The 14,918-nt window shown below is 40.8% G+C and overlaps 1 protein-coding gene across 1 annotated transcript; it reads left to right on the forward strand.

Annotated features, from left to right (window-relative positions):
• Positions 1 to 4,114: 4,114 nt before the first annotated feature.
• On the forward strand, positions 4,115 to 5,584 carry pou4f3 (POU class 4 homeobox 3). The gene is made up of 2 exons (XM_031869274.1): positions 4,115 to 4,234; positions 4,618 to 5,584. Exons 1-2 carry the CDS (start codon positions 4,115 to 4,117, stop codon positions 5,551 to 5,553), a joined length of 1,056 nt encoding a protein of 351 aa, XP_031725134.1. The 3' UTR covers positions 5,554 to 5,584.
• The last annotated feature ends 9,334 nt before the right edge of the window (positions 5,585 to 14,918 follow it).

Genomic DNA, 14,918 nt, shown 5'->3' on the forward strand with positions numbered 1-14,918 from the left:
TATATATATCTATCTATCTATCATTTCTTTGCCTTACACAATCAGCGGATGGCTGAATTTTTACAAGAAATGGGATTTACTTTTGTAAATTTTGTAAATGCTTGAAAGAGAAATTACTGTTTTTTGTTTCTGTTTTCTTTGAGTTTCTTTTTCTGTCATTTTTAACAAATGATGAGGTTCAGTCGGGTAGAAAAGGTCAAGCAAGAGTGCTTAGCGTCTCTGCTTATCTGCAAGGATTTTTCATCCGTGTTAAACCAGTCCATGTTGTAATTTCACTTAATTTGTCATCTGAGAAGGACATTTCTTTTTTTTTTTTTTTTTAAATGAGCTTTCTGAGCTGTGGAGAACACTCTCACTATTATTTTTACACCGGTGCAGCTTTAGCTGCATCTGAACATTGTCAGCCAGTGCTCTAAACCCACTCTACAAGTGCACGTGTACACCTTTCATGACTAGTTTTTATTTTGCATTTTGCATTTTGCCTTCTTTGCAAATACTCTATTTTAAAAATCCTTAGGGTGGGAGGAATGAAAGTCATTAACAAGTTTATATGAAAATATGCTTAATGAAAGAACAGAAGTTTTTACTTTAGACTATGTTTACATGCAGCCTAATGAAGTGTTGTTTGGCGTATGCTTATCATACTGTGACTAACAATATCCAATAACGCAGTCAGATTGAAGCACCAAAACAAAGGATAGCAACTTATTAGTTAACTGAAGCAGTCTGACTACTTTACACAAATGTGCAGGTAGAGATCTTGCTGTATATGGGAGTCTGCATGTAAATATACACGCAGCTTTCTACCTGCATGGGAGTAGTCGGTAACAGAATTTATAACAGCAATGCTCTGCATTGTTCACTAACTTTAACTAGCACCACAAGGAATCTGTTTGCAACACATTACGTGATTTCCTCCCATCTACAATGTCGGTAGCGCTCTTGTTTGGATTGCATATCTCACTGTTGACTAATAACTCCGAAGCCTCCTGCGAGTGACCTCATTGTCACATTTAAACCATCGACTTCTGTGCCATTCAATTAGGTTCAGGTGTGCAACGGAAACCGCTCGATGCTTCAATATGATTTGCCCGTGTGATGTTTTTATTTATAGGAGGTCACTGGCATTTGTATAGGACAGACCTATACAGGCAGGGTTGTTGATTGTGTAGGTGAGGATACAGCGAAGGCCTCTCCCCTGATTTTTTTTGTACTATCGTCTGTATGCTACTATCACAATGGTGTAAAAAAAAAAAAAAATGTAAATGTTTATTGGATAATAGTTTTGGATTTGTTACTGTTTATATTTGCAGGATGTGGATGTATTTTCTTCATGTATTTTGTTTGTAAAAAATGGATTTCTAATTTACTAGCATGTTTGCTTTTGCCAATAAAGATGGAGGAATGGGGTGCTTGGAAAACGATCAAAACAGAAGAAAGAAAAGAGGGGAAAATACACTTGAAATTGGATCTGGGAAAGGAAAAAAAAACATTTTGAGATAAAAGAAGAAAATTGACCAAAAAAAAGACGTCAATATTGGCGAGAGGGGGAAAAAAAGGCAAGCAAAAGCATTCCAGAAAATATTACCTGAAACTCTTGTGTGGTCTCCTTCATTTTGCATGTTATGATAGAAATGTTAATGCATCCATTAGCTGACCTGAAGTACCACGGAGAACTACGGAGAAGCCTCTGAAACAAGGTGTCCTTGTTTATAAAAAAATAACGGCTTCTGCCTTATTCACTATTTCATATTACAGGGCACCTTGGAGTGCTCAGGACTCTATATATTACTCAGAAACACAATTATTGCTGCAGGTTTTAGAATTAGTCTAGAGTTACATGTTGGGCACAAATATAAAGAACGTGTAACTGGATTGTCATATTATAATACCTTCCATTGTGTCTATCATACTAATAATGTTGGCATATATAAGAATAACCTCCACTTTGTCACCCACACCCCCAAACTAATCCCACCACATCACGGTACAAACTGTGACCTTTGACACTCAGTTTAATTACAGCGATTATGACCTATTGAAATATCTGTAAATAGTGCAATAGTGTTTCTTACGTTACGAAGTCAACCGAGTCTGTTGAGTTTAATGCAGATGCTTCCGGCTCTTCCAAGGGGAAAGAATTTCAAAGTAGTCCGTGACTGCTGCACTGTTCTGGGCAGATCCAACGCAGCGGCCTGGTAACTGCTGAGGGAACCAGAACTTGTAGCCTAATTGTGCTCTATGGAAGCCAATTACCACTACAATTTGATATAACCATAAATAAAAAAAAATGTAAAACAATTTGACAAAAATTAGAATGGACATTTTTCTAATACTATGGCATTGGTTAGTATAGTAATAAAAGGACGTTAAAATTACTAGACATCTAAGGAATAATACCTTAAGTCAAGTTATATATATTTTATATTTACATGTTTTATATTGTTTGAATATATATGTTTAAACAATTAAACTCTGATCTGACACATCTAGACAATCACATGTATCAATTAGAACGACAAAACAATGTTTTTTTGATTAAATTAAGTAAAACAACCATATCGATGATGATGAATTGAGAAACATCAAAAAAAGGCTGCTGAATTATAGCTAATCAAAATTAGTAGCCTCCTAAAACTACTCACCACATAAATGAATGTATGGTGTGACAGTTAGGTGGCCAGGTGGGGGGTGAAAAGAAAAGAGCCCCAATATGACAGCACTCTTCATAAAACATGTCATATGCAATCACCAGAATATGAATAGGCACAGATATGACGGACGTAAACATTGGCCTGTGAATTATGAATGGTCCCAGCTATATAACAGCTATTGAGGGTAAAGAAAAGGGAAGGGTGTGAAAGGGGACTTGGGGCTTTATTCAGACTAACATCTCATGAATTCCATAGGATCCCTGCACAGCTTCCTCACAGTTTCTCACATGTTGAATGTTTTAGGACACTTACATTTTCTCTCACTTTTACGTTTTTTATATAAAAAAAAACATAGATGAATTGTATTAATGTTATATTGTAAAATTTCAATATGCACTCATTAGGTACAAAATCAAAACGTTCAGTCTGTGATCAAAGATCTCAACTTTTCTTTTTAATTATTTAAATATATCTCCATCTGCAAAACGCAAGTTAAGTCTTTTCTCTCCCCTATCCTCATGCAATAGCCAGCCTACACGCAGCTCTTAGCGTTTGGCTCTCCAGACTGCAACAGGTCTGCATGGTGAGAAAAGACCTCGGCTGTTTTAATCTGTGTAATGAATAAGAACATGCCAGCGTGGTAATGGATGCCTGCCACCGTGCAGCTAAATTATTCAGAGTCTGGGGAACCAGAGACGCCGCTAGGAGGATCGGATGGACTCCGCTGGTGTCATCGGTCTGCCTCTGTCCGCCTGGCTCCTCTTTCGGCCCGTCCACCCCGACTCCGCGAGTTACCAAGCAGCCACACGAGACGGCTGTAAAGCAGCCCGGAGGATGGGCGTTCACAGGCCAAGGCCCTCGGGTCAACTGGTCAGCAACCATGCGGGCCTTATTACCCAGATACAAATGTGTTATATATAATACCAAAACTACGGGTCAATTATTGTGGACTTTCATCTCGCTGTGATATAGCATTATATAGGGAACACTGTCAGCACCACGGACAGCGCTGGAGCAGCCCGCACTATTCTCAGCGATGCTGCGCTGTCCATGGTGCTGAAATCATTGGACCTTTGTAGTGCCGTCTTTTCATTTTTGTTACGCCCTATATCATCATCAGTAAACCTGATAAACTGATAGAACATAATAACGATATGACCACAAAACAACGTTGTTATTAGAATATCATTAGTGATTTAGTTTGGGTTCATTTGATGCTTGCGCACAGAGGCCAACATTTTTCAACTTGTAAACTGAGCAGGTGGGAGGGAAGGAGGAGAGGGAGGCTGAAAGAAGAGGGGGGGAGGGGGGAGGACGAGGGAGAGAGGGATGCCGGGAGGCGCTGTCGATGTTAACAGCTCAGTCTGGTGAAGGAGAGCAGAGGAGCTCCGTATAGCTGTCCGATCCCCGGCTTTCATGTCAGGGGCCACACTGCTGGCGAGGTGCTTGAAGGGAGGAGGATGATGACCATGAACGGCAAACAGCATTTCTCCATGCACCCGGCTCTGCACGAGCCCAAGTATCCCGGCCTGCACTCAGGCTCGGAGGGCATGCGCAGAGTCTGTCTGCCCGCCCCGCAGGTACGTTCGGGTCAGGGGAGAATGGCTGTGGAGCATACTGGGCGAGAGGAGGGAAAATATCACACTGGAAATGTCTGTAAAGTTGATTTGACAGGACTTTGTTCTATCCACTATCTCCCTCTCTCTCTCTCTCTCTCTCTCTCTCTCTCTCCCCTGTCTGTGTCCCCCGTCTCTCCATCCCAACCCCCCCTCCTCCCCCCCTTCTCATCCACATGTCTTTTCAAGCAATGCTCTTGCTTTCATATTAATTTTTATGACCTGCGCTTTGAGGAGGGTTCTCTCCTCTCCTCGGCGCTGCTTGCCTTTGGAAAATGTTTTTTAGATCCTGAGAGCTGCCTGACAGAATTCCCTACTGACTCCAGTATGCGCACTCTTGCTTGCAGCTGCAGGGCAATATATTCGGAGGCTTTGATGAGAGCCTGCTGGCACGGGCAGAGGCTCTGGCAGCTGCTGACAGCATTGTCTCTCACGGCAAGAGTCACCCGTTCAAACCAGACGTGACTTACCATACCATGAGCAGTGTCCCCTGCACCTCAGCATCCTCTTCTTCCTCCACCACCGTGCCCATCTCCCACGCCCCCTCCGCCATCGCCTCCCACCACCATCACCACCACCTCGGACAGAGCCTCGAGGCCGGGGACCTCCTGGACCACCTCTCCACCAGCCTGTCCATGACCGGGATGGGCGCTCCGGAGCCTCCCGGGATGAACGCGTCGGCGCACCACCACCAGCACCCTCACCACCACCTGCAGACCATGGGGCAGCTGCACCAGGCGATGGCCAACATGGCCCACCCTCACTCGCTGTCGGTGCACGGCGGCATGGCGTGCATCAACGACGTGGAGTCGGATCCCAGGGAGCTGGAAGCCTTCGCCGAGCGGTTCAAGCAGAGGCGGATCAAACTCGGAGTGACCCAGGCAGACGTTGGGTCGGCACTGGCCAACCTCAAGATCCCCGGCGTGGGGTGCTTGAGCCAGAGCACCATCTGCAGGTTCGAGTCCCTCACCTTGTCCCACAACAACATGATCGCGCTCAAGCCGGTTCTCCAGGCCTGGCTGGAGGAAGCGGAGGCTGCGTACCGAGAGAAGAGCACCAAGCCGGACCTTTTCAACGGGAACGAGAGGAAAAGAAAGCGCACCTCCATCGCCGCGCCGGAGAAGCGCTCTTTGGAGGCGTACTTTGCCATCCAGCCCCGGCCCTCCTCGGAAAAAATTGCGGCCATCGCCGAAAAACTGGACCTGAAAAAGAATGTGGTCCGAGTGTGGTTTTGTAACCAGCGGCAGAAACAGAAACGAATGAAGTACTCTGCGGTGCACTGAGTTTCACACATCATGAATAAAATAGCCTAATACATTTTTGATCGAGTGATTAATAATAGCCTAAGTAGCCTAACTAACAGGGATTTATCAACAGCTCTTCACGTCTCGTGGATTATCTCCTAAAATACCTTTTTTTCTCTTTTTTTCCATTTCGTGTCACTCACTCTTCGTTGTTGCACTTTTTTTCGATTTAGTTATTAATATGGGACTCATAAATGATTGCGTTATGGATTTGTGAGGAGGGTGATTTTAATGTTGATCATGTATCTTTCACACACTAAATATGAACTTTCAGCAAATCCACCCTGACAGTTTGTCACATTCAGGGATATAAACTCACTTTTTGTAATAATGAAGTGGAGATTAGAGGCTATAAATGTATGGGCTGTTTATTTGTAAAACTGTATGAAGATTTTAAAACAGAAAGAGATGATGATGATGATGATGGATTGTTTTGTAATGTTGGTTGAGTTCATCCTCCACATCACTGTCTCACGTGCATCATATCTTGAACTGTGTTCTCACATATTTTTTTAATCTAATTCAGACTAATGTGAGTAGAGAATGAGGGGTTGAAGAAAATTCACATATTTAAACCACGATTTTCTTTTTTAATTTGCAAAACAATCTGTTCTCCTCGTGAACTGTTCGATGGTCATTTACGCACAAATTACGCACTAATAATTACAGTAATGTAATTTCACAAGCTATGACACACTGAGTCTGTTTATCTTGAATTATTAAGAAATTGAAATGACACCTTCTTATGAGGCACACATATGTGGCTTTGGCTGCTGCTCTATTTTAGTATTTTGATGTGAACATGTTTTTGAGCTATAATTATTATGTAGCCCAGATATATACAGTATCACCTAATTTAAGTATATATTTTTTTCGTCACTCTTGATTTCACTTTTAAAAATGTGTGAAGTTTAAACTTAATAAATTATTGGTTATTTTTAAAGAAGAAATTCACATGGGGCAGCGACTTTTTGTGTTTTATTTAGTTGTATTACTCTAATATTTAGGCATATGCGGCACACAAATAGTTTAACTATAGACTCAAAAAAGGTGATGCACTGTCTCAAACTCCCTGAGCTGCAGTGGGCGATGCAATCTTTGTTCGGGAATTCGCCCGACTGTTTTATTTATGACTCCCCAAACCTCTGCTGGGATTACAAATGTATTGTCGTACATGATATAAACGCAGAAAAATAAAGGGCCTCGATTGTCACAGTCATTTTCACACCGCGGAGCGCTGAATGCGCGCCCTCCACGCGCTGCTAAAGGCCCTTCTGATTAGTGCGCTTTTAATTATGGATGCCCTCGTGTCACAAGGGTTATCTCCTGCACGGGGTTTGAAATTATTAAGTAATGAAGATGCAATATTAATTATATATTGGTATAAAACAAAGTAATGTGGAGGCGTTGGGAGTAGAAGTCGGACTGGAAACTCTAGGGAGAGACGAACTGGATACACAACAGGTTTACCGAGGAAAGGGGACGTTAAAGTATTTTATTTAAATTGTTTTTATTTATTTTTACTCTTTTGACTAAGTAAGTAAGTATTATCTCCTTTATTTTACTTTAAATAATTTTACTTCAGAGGATCGGGGCACAATTTCACTATGCTACCTCTATATCCATTTAGGCCAGCATTGCTATTATTAATAGCTATTATTATTATTATTATTATTATTATTATTGTTAAAAGCAATCGCAACTGGTATGACTTTATTCATGTTAAGAGTAATATTACGCACAATTCTGCATTTATTCCAGGTCTACTGTATGTGTCTCTGCTCCCAACAATGGCCACTTTATCCTAATATTAACCAAACACTTTGTGTTAAATAATTACAAGAATAAAAAGCATCCACCGGAATCCTCCAAGCCACCGTGGCCAGCGGTTGTGTGGTTTTCCCAGTGAGACTGTCGGCGGGTTGTTTCAGCCAGGGGATCAATACTTCGCAATTAGGCGGAAACGTTTGTGGCACTTATTAATATTCTCTTTGATGCTGAGACGTGATTAAACACAGTCTTTAATTTATGGCTTTACATGTGATTTTTTTTAAGGGAAGTGCAGAATAAAATGCGAATGTTTATTGTTGTCATTATAAGCCTCTTTCTGACACATTTGGAAATACTTCACATGTTACAGGAGGTGTTTCGCCATTAAAACATTATCGAACCCTCTCAGAATGATGAGTGTTTCTGACGCAATGCAAAGGTTAAAATAGGAGCTTCGCCGTGTGAATTATTGATCTTTGTAATACCCGTATTGATATCATAACGTACTCGCTATGTGGTAAGTTGAGCTGAAGGGCTTGTAAGCGTTAGCGGCATGTGGCGACTGAGGGCACGTGAATTATTCAGCAGCAGCTCAAAGGTGTGTTGCATATTCTCATGCAATAATGGAGGTGTGTTGGGTCCAATTTATGCATTCTCTTTAGTAGGAAAACTCGTTTTCAATCAAGTTAAGACTGGTGTTTGATACATGCGAAGACAATTATGAGGAGAGAGACAGAGAGACAGAGAGAGACAGAGAGAGAGAGAGAGAGAGAGAGAGAGAGAGAGACAGAGAGACAGAGAGAGAGAGAGAGAGAGAGAGAGAGAGAGGTTGTTTCAGATGTTTTCATGCAGGGAAGACCTTTTTTGACAGAATGAGGATGAAAGCTATGTTTAATTACTGAAGAATGCACATACACACACTATACACGCACATACACACCCACACACACAGGGTGGCTGTCATCTTTAGGAGCAGAGTGAGGGAATGCAACGAGGGGAGGGGTCGGAGCCAAGACACCCCAAACTCAATAATTCATCCAATGCCAGTAGCAACAAATGAGAATGTGACCAGAGTGAAGGGAGACAGCTACCTCTGCGCTCTCTATTAGTCACCGTCTATTATCATCAGAAGACAAACCAGCTGGGGACCCAACTATTGCTGAAGTCTACACGCACACCTGTGTGCAGTACAAGTATGGACACACACACAGTGAGATTGTGTTACTCTCTAGAAACTTGAGGCCGGGGTGATGGGTGTCTTTTAAAAGGTATAGAAGGAGATGCGGTCCATCTGTAGCTCCCTTTCCCTCCTCCCTCCTCTACACTTTGGTGTGTGAATGCACATTATAGGATTGATTCTAGTCAGATCACGGCAAGGACTATTGTGGCTAAAGATGCCAGTGATATCAAATATTTATTTACATTCATTCAAGTATACTGATGTATTTTGATTTCAATATATTTTTGCTCTTTTACTTATCACTTTGCATATTAAGAGCTTAGAAAACCTATGATAAGCAAATACAATACAAGCCATTGTTATTAGCAGCAAATTAAACTCACCAAAAGTCAATAAAATCAGCTCCACCGAGGCCATCTGCTACATTAAAAATGCTATTTAATGCCTCAGCAATGATATGCTATCCTATAATAACTCAATAACTCTGACTCTGAAGTCATTTTGCCTGCAAAGTCTGTATTTTTAGTTTTATACTTATAGTAGTGTAAATTAAGCTGATTACACCTTAGTAAAATACTTTTAAGAACTTTTATTCTTATTTTGAAATACAGTTTTGAATGCAAACTTTTACTTATAATAGAGTATTTATATATATATATTGGTATTAGGATCTGAATACTTCTTCCAGCACATATTAGATATGATGCAACAGGCAGACGGAATGATTGGCACGGTGGTGTAACATATAGATGAAACAATTAGTCAACTAATCAATGAGGCCATCAGCATAAAATGAATCAATGAATCAATAATCTATATGAGTACTGCTTTACTCTGTTATATCAGGGTAAATGAAATATTTTGGACTGTTAAGACATCACCTTGGTGGTGCACCTGCCTGTGATTGGCATTTTTCACTACTTTCTGTGATTTCCCAAACTATCAAACGATTGAATGGAAAATCAACATAAAATGAAAATTGAATAATGAAAACAGTGCCACAACTGAAGTGAAATTGCTTACAGAGTGTGTTTAATGACTGACATGATTCTGTGACTTTTCCTCGCTGCATTCTGAACTACGACAAAGTGGATTTGAAGCAAAAACTTTCCCCCATCGCTCGCTATATTTCATCAAATAAACCACAACAATCGTCTACGAAATGAAAGATCTCACACAAGACCATTGCTCTTAAACTGCACTCAGTATCAGCTCTGCAGAGAGACCAGTGAACCTCTGTGACGAGGAAACACTATTATGGTCTGTCTGTGTGTGAGGTCAAATTGTCTGCTAACTAACACACCATGCATTATTCAGACTACTGAGATGTGCACACACACATGCAGAGATGTGAGGACACACACACACACACACACACACACACACACACACTGAGAGATCCTTCTAGATAAGGATTATTAGAGACAATTGTGTGATCTATATTTCAGCGAGCTTTAATAGCATTCTTTCATTTTTCTCTGCTGAGGTGTATATTTTTGTTTTAATTCCACAAATACTAAATAAGAACATGGAATTGAAAGGACAAAGGAGGACGCGGGGCACTATATTAGAGACACTCACAGAAACTCACTTATAGGTACTTGCTTAATTCATTCTGTGGGCCTGAAGAACAGTATTATATACTACATTCATTATTCAACTCCTCTCCATTATCAAAGTGCCCAGAGAAATAAGATTAACCCAGCCAGAAATAACTCACTGTGGCGTGATTTTTTTTCCTACAAAGCACTTAGCTGGTCGGGTACAGGTCTGCACACAAACTCAGATTAGACTAGATGAACATATAATCACCATACAGTCTGCTGAACATAATAATCCTCTCCAAGAAAATGTGGCTGTATAGTGTATAGTGTATAGATACGGGAGGAATGGGTGAGACAGGAAGAGGAGATGAGTGAAAAAAAGGAAGGAAAGAATTGTTAGGGGGAGGCATGAGTTGAAGAACAGAAGAGGGAAGGAGAGCGATCACAGTCAGGAAGAGAATATATGAGGGGAAAAGATAAAGAACAAAGAAAGACAACGCAATAGAGACAGGAATGATGGACGGAGTTAGGAAGGTGGGCAAAGGGAAGACAGGGAGAAATGACGTATGAAGGAAAGAGGGGAAGAGAGAAGAAAGAATAAGACGAACTCCCTGGTCGACATATCTGTCATTCTGACTGTCTGGATTTGGTTCTTTTCATTTCCAAGTTGCTCATGTCAAGGTGAGTGTGTCCCCGCCGGTCCGGACGGTCTGACACTAAACTTCTGTGACAGCAGGAGCACCCAGAGGACACACAGCCGAGAGGAGACGAGATACCAGGAGACCATTTCCACGGCCTGTTAATGAGCTCGTCACTCCTGTTTTACGTTGATTTTCAATTTGTGCACAAGAGAAACCGAATATGAATACCGAATATTACAGATACATGAGGACGCGATCGTGTACAAAAGAGAGAGATGGAATGGCCCTTTTAAAATAAACATGCTGAGAGCTGCTTCTTCTTCTTTTTGTTGTATTTAGAAATATGGAGATGCAACCTCGGGCGGTTGCTGCCACCCACCGTTAAATGTCCGCTCCACCAGAAAGCCAAGAAAGAAAGAAAAAGGTGTCCAATAATTTTGTATAACTACAAATAAATACAATGTTAGGATAGGAAGATGTGATGGGCCGAGTGTTGATTAAATAATCTTACCAAGTCCTCTTTAGAATATTAAAAGTAGAGTAGGCCATGGAAACATGCAGTACTTTCTGTATTTTGTATGCCAATACATTCATTTATACTAACACTTTATGAATAATAATAATCCTGCTGCTTATAACCTAAATCAGAGTTTGTCAGAAAATTAGAATGCCTCAAACAAATCATAACGTTGGTTGGAAACATACCCTTTGATAGCACTGTGTACATTCTGTATGTCTGACAGCCTCGAGGGGGAAAATCATGTAAACAAGGAAGTGAAAAGCAGCTCGGTGTTGACACGCTCCGCCACCTTAGACCCGTATACAGACCGGGGGCACATGGGAAAACTACGATGGCAGCGCCACTGATGGCAAACTCTCTCTCTTTCTCTTTCTCTTTCTCCCCCCCCTCCCCTCCCTCCACGAGGCTGTGCGTTTGAAGACAGACATGAAAACCAAACCACAGTGAGGCCCCTGAAGGCGGTCCCCTAGCTAGCAGATTCAGCCACCCGCCAACCCCCGCCCCCCCCCTCGTCTACTCCCACTGGCCCTAGGCCCTGAAGACAGCCCCGAGGCTAATCGACCAGGAACACAATGAAGAAGCAGCAGAGTCAGCCGGTGCTGAGCGCATATGTCTGAGCGTGCACTGATCAAGAAAAATAAATGTAACGTTACGATATGTATCAAGCCGCTCTAAATGCAAGTAATGATCCTGATCAGCTTGGCCTTTTGCAGACCAAAAGAGATTCATGAGGCCGTTTGACGCAGGGAGCATCCTTCAGTCGACAGAATAATACCCATCAGATCAGGTAGAGGAGCAAAGATAGTGTGATATGGTTCTGTTCAGGTAAAATTGCCTTGGGGTGATTCAAGCTCATTTGCATGCTTTCAAACATTCCCACATGGGGTTTGGATTGGTAGCCACAATAACAGTTCTAAACAAATCTTATTTTACCCTTTAATGAGGCGACAGGATGCCACTGGTATACTCAGAGTGCTTTAAATGACTGAAGTGCATGTCGGCACATGTGGTCCTCGGATTCAACAAGCAACATCAAAGTATGTACTTTCTCCTACACATACATTCAACAAACGTTTATCAGCAGTGGTGGAATGTATCCAAGTACATTTATTTCCATTTAAACCCAACCGGAGTGCAATTTTGAGGTATCTGCATTTTGTTAAAAGCCAAAATGGATGATCGCTTTAGGGGTGTTGCGATATACTGGTATTGACGATAACCGTGATATTGTAAAAATAATTACATATTTATATCATGTTGATATGATATGGTGTAAATGATCCAGCGCCTCTTAAATAGTTTTACATACACAGTTTTGGTTACAGATACAAAGATACAGATACAGAGTATTTTAGGTGTAATTTGCCAAAAAAAAAAGAAGAAAAAAATAAAACAAAGTCAGAGATGAATATGATTGATAGCATTATTTTCTTTCCAATTTTCTATAGATATGGCAATAATACTGTTATTGTAAACTGCTTTGGCTATGAAAATCTGACATTTTGACAGCCCTAGATCGCTTGATAAAATATGATACATTTTCATTTCTAAAATTACCAAACCGTATAAAGAGCTTCTTCGGGACCTGCTACAACATTAAAATGCTGCTTATGTTGACAAATAAGTAATAATAATGAAATTATACAAAAAATAATAATGGAACACTGACAGACGTCATGAGTAGTTTTACCATATATATATATATATATATATATATATATATATATATATATATATATATATATATATACATATATATAAATAATACTTCTGGTTTTTTTTTCTTCATAAGATTGTGGATGCATACTATTTACTTGTAATGATGTATTTCTCCATCACTGCACTGCGGCTTTTAAGTAAAGGCTCAACATGCTTCTTCATCCACTGCTAATAACTCTGGTCGACAAGAAAATGACCATGCAGTGCGGTGGCCACGTAAAGGTTTATCTTCTCACTACACAATGCTGACCTGACCTGCGAGTTTATTTGTCCTTTAAAGCCCTTTATAAAAAAAAAGGCATGGGAGGAAAAGTATTGGGAATATTCCAACAGTTCTATAAAAAGAACTGTTGAAAAGGAGAGTGATTCTCTTTACTTAGTAATGAGGGAGCCACGGTTCAGTGGCCCACATACACACAGCTGAGCGCCACACAGAGACCCAACCACCACCAAGAGCACGCCTCCCCACAGCTCTCACATTGCATCAAGTCACTGAGTGACGGGTACATTGTCCCAGGCAAGCGGGGAAAGAGTGGTGAAAAATGTTTCTCCCGGAGAGCTCCTCCGTCAGGGAACCAGCTCACCACAGCCAGGCTCGGAGCACCTATACCTAAAATGGATTTCAACCGATTGGTTGAGTGCACTCTACGAAAACAGGGTTCTTCAGAAGTTCTTTGGGGGCTGAATGGTTTACAGAGTCATTAATGTTTGAGCGATCACTTGAACCTCTAAACGTTTCTGCATTGCTATTTCTGCACACATGAATACAGTTATACTCTTATTGTGTGCGTCCCCCCGCGGTCCTATTGAAAAGTAAATAATCAACCGATTACAATGTCAAGTATCATTTGACTTGTTCTTAATTTTGTGTTGACTATTCATGATCAACTTTGCTAAATCTATTTTGAATTCAATCCATGCGCATTTTTGTTGAATGCGCATGGACAAAGTGACGTCAGCTACGGAGCTTCGCTGGGGTCCGCGAAGCCACGCCCCCGCTGCAGCACAGAGGGTCTTGTTTATTCAGGTTTCTTTTAACACGTAGCCTCTCCACATTTGGGACAACTTCCATACTGCAAGCCCTTGGGTACCTAGTAATACACCCGCCAAGTGTCAAGTGGATGAACCTTTCCCGAGATGTCACAGTTTCATTGTGTTTACAGGTAAACAGATATCAGGGAGTAATCACTACTCAGCATAATCGCAGCCTTATTGGATGAGTGCGGAAACGTCCTGTATTCATTTTGTATTGCTGCCAAAGGCAAATGGTAAACAGTCAGTTCAGCAAACAAAAAAGCCCCAAATGTTCATTAGTCATATAAGGAAATGATCAATCAATCAGCTAGATAAGCAGCCTATGTGCTCTACTTATCTGCAGTCATTTGGCCTATATTTTTTAAATTATGCCATGCTCTATATAAATATATTACAAACATCTAGGTTGAATCCATCTTGAAATCAACAAATATCTAGTTAAATGTGAGAGTACCAAATGTCACCTACTATATAAGGTCAATATGCTGCATTCATGATCGGCAGTTTAAATGTGTTTCAACACATTTCAAGGCTTTATTTTAACATAACAAGAAGTCAAAGGCGTGACGTATTGAAGAACTGAATGAGAAAAGATGACTTGTCCTAAGCACAGCATCCTCAAAAATCTATGCAATACATCAAAATAATCGTGATGAAAAGTATTTTTCTGTAATTGTTTATTAACATATAGAACTAAGCATTTCCATACACACTCCACTCATGGGCAATACCATTGATTTGTCTGTTTACACTTATTTCAACTCTGTATGATATTATTACAATAAATATGTCATTCATATATTTAAGAGCCATAACTTATTAACTTAAGTTAAATACAATGGAAACAATGATATAAATATGCAGGTGTATTTGGAGACCTGGATCTGGGTCACAAACAATGCTGGTGTTTAATTTTCTACTTGGAAAGCTGTTTG

The sequence above is a fragment of the Anarrhichthys ocellatus genome, unplaced genomic scaffold, assembly GCF_004355925.1.
Source record: "Anarrhichthys ocellatus isolate YVR2014 unplaced genomic scaffold, GSC_Weel_1.0 scaffold46, whole genome shotgun sequence".
NCBI lineage: Eukaryota > Metazoa > Chordata > Actinopteri > Perciformes > Anarhichadidae > Anarrhichthys > Anarrhichthys ocellatus.

Excerpts from the sequence above, each read along its gene's own strand:
- pou4f3 (XM_031869274.1), top strand. The coding sequence starts at position 4,115 with ATGATGACCATGAACGGCAAACAGCATTTCTCCATGCACCCGGCTCTG. Across the intron at positions 4,235-4,617 it reads TCTGTCTGCCCGCCCCGCAG|CTGCAGGGCAATATATTCGG; the intron begins GTACGTTCGGGT and ends TCTTGCTTGCAG.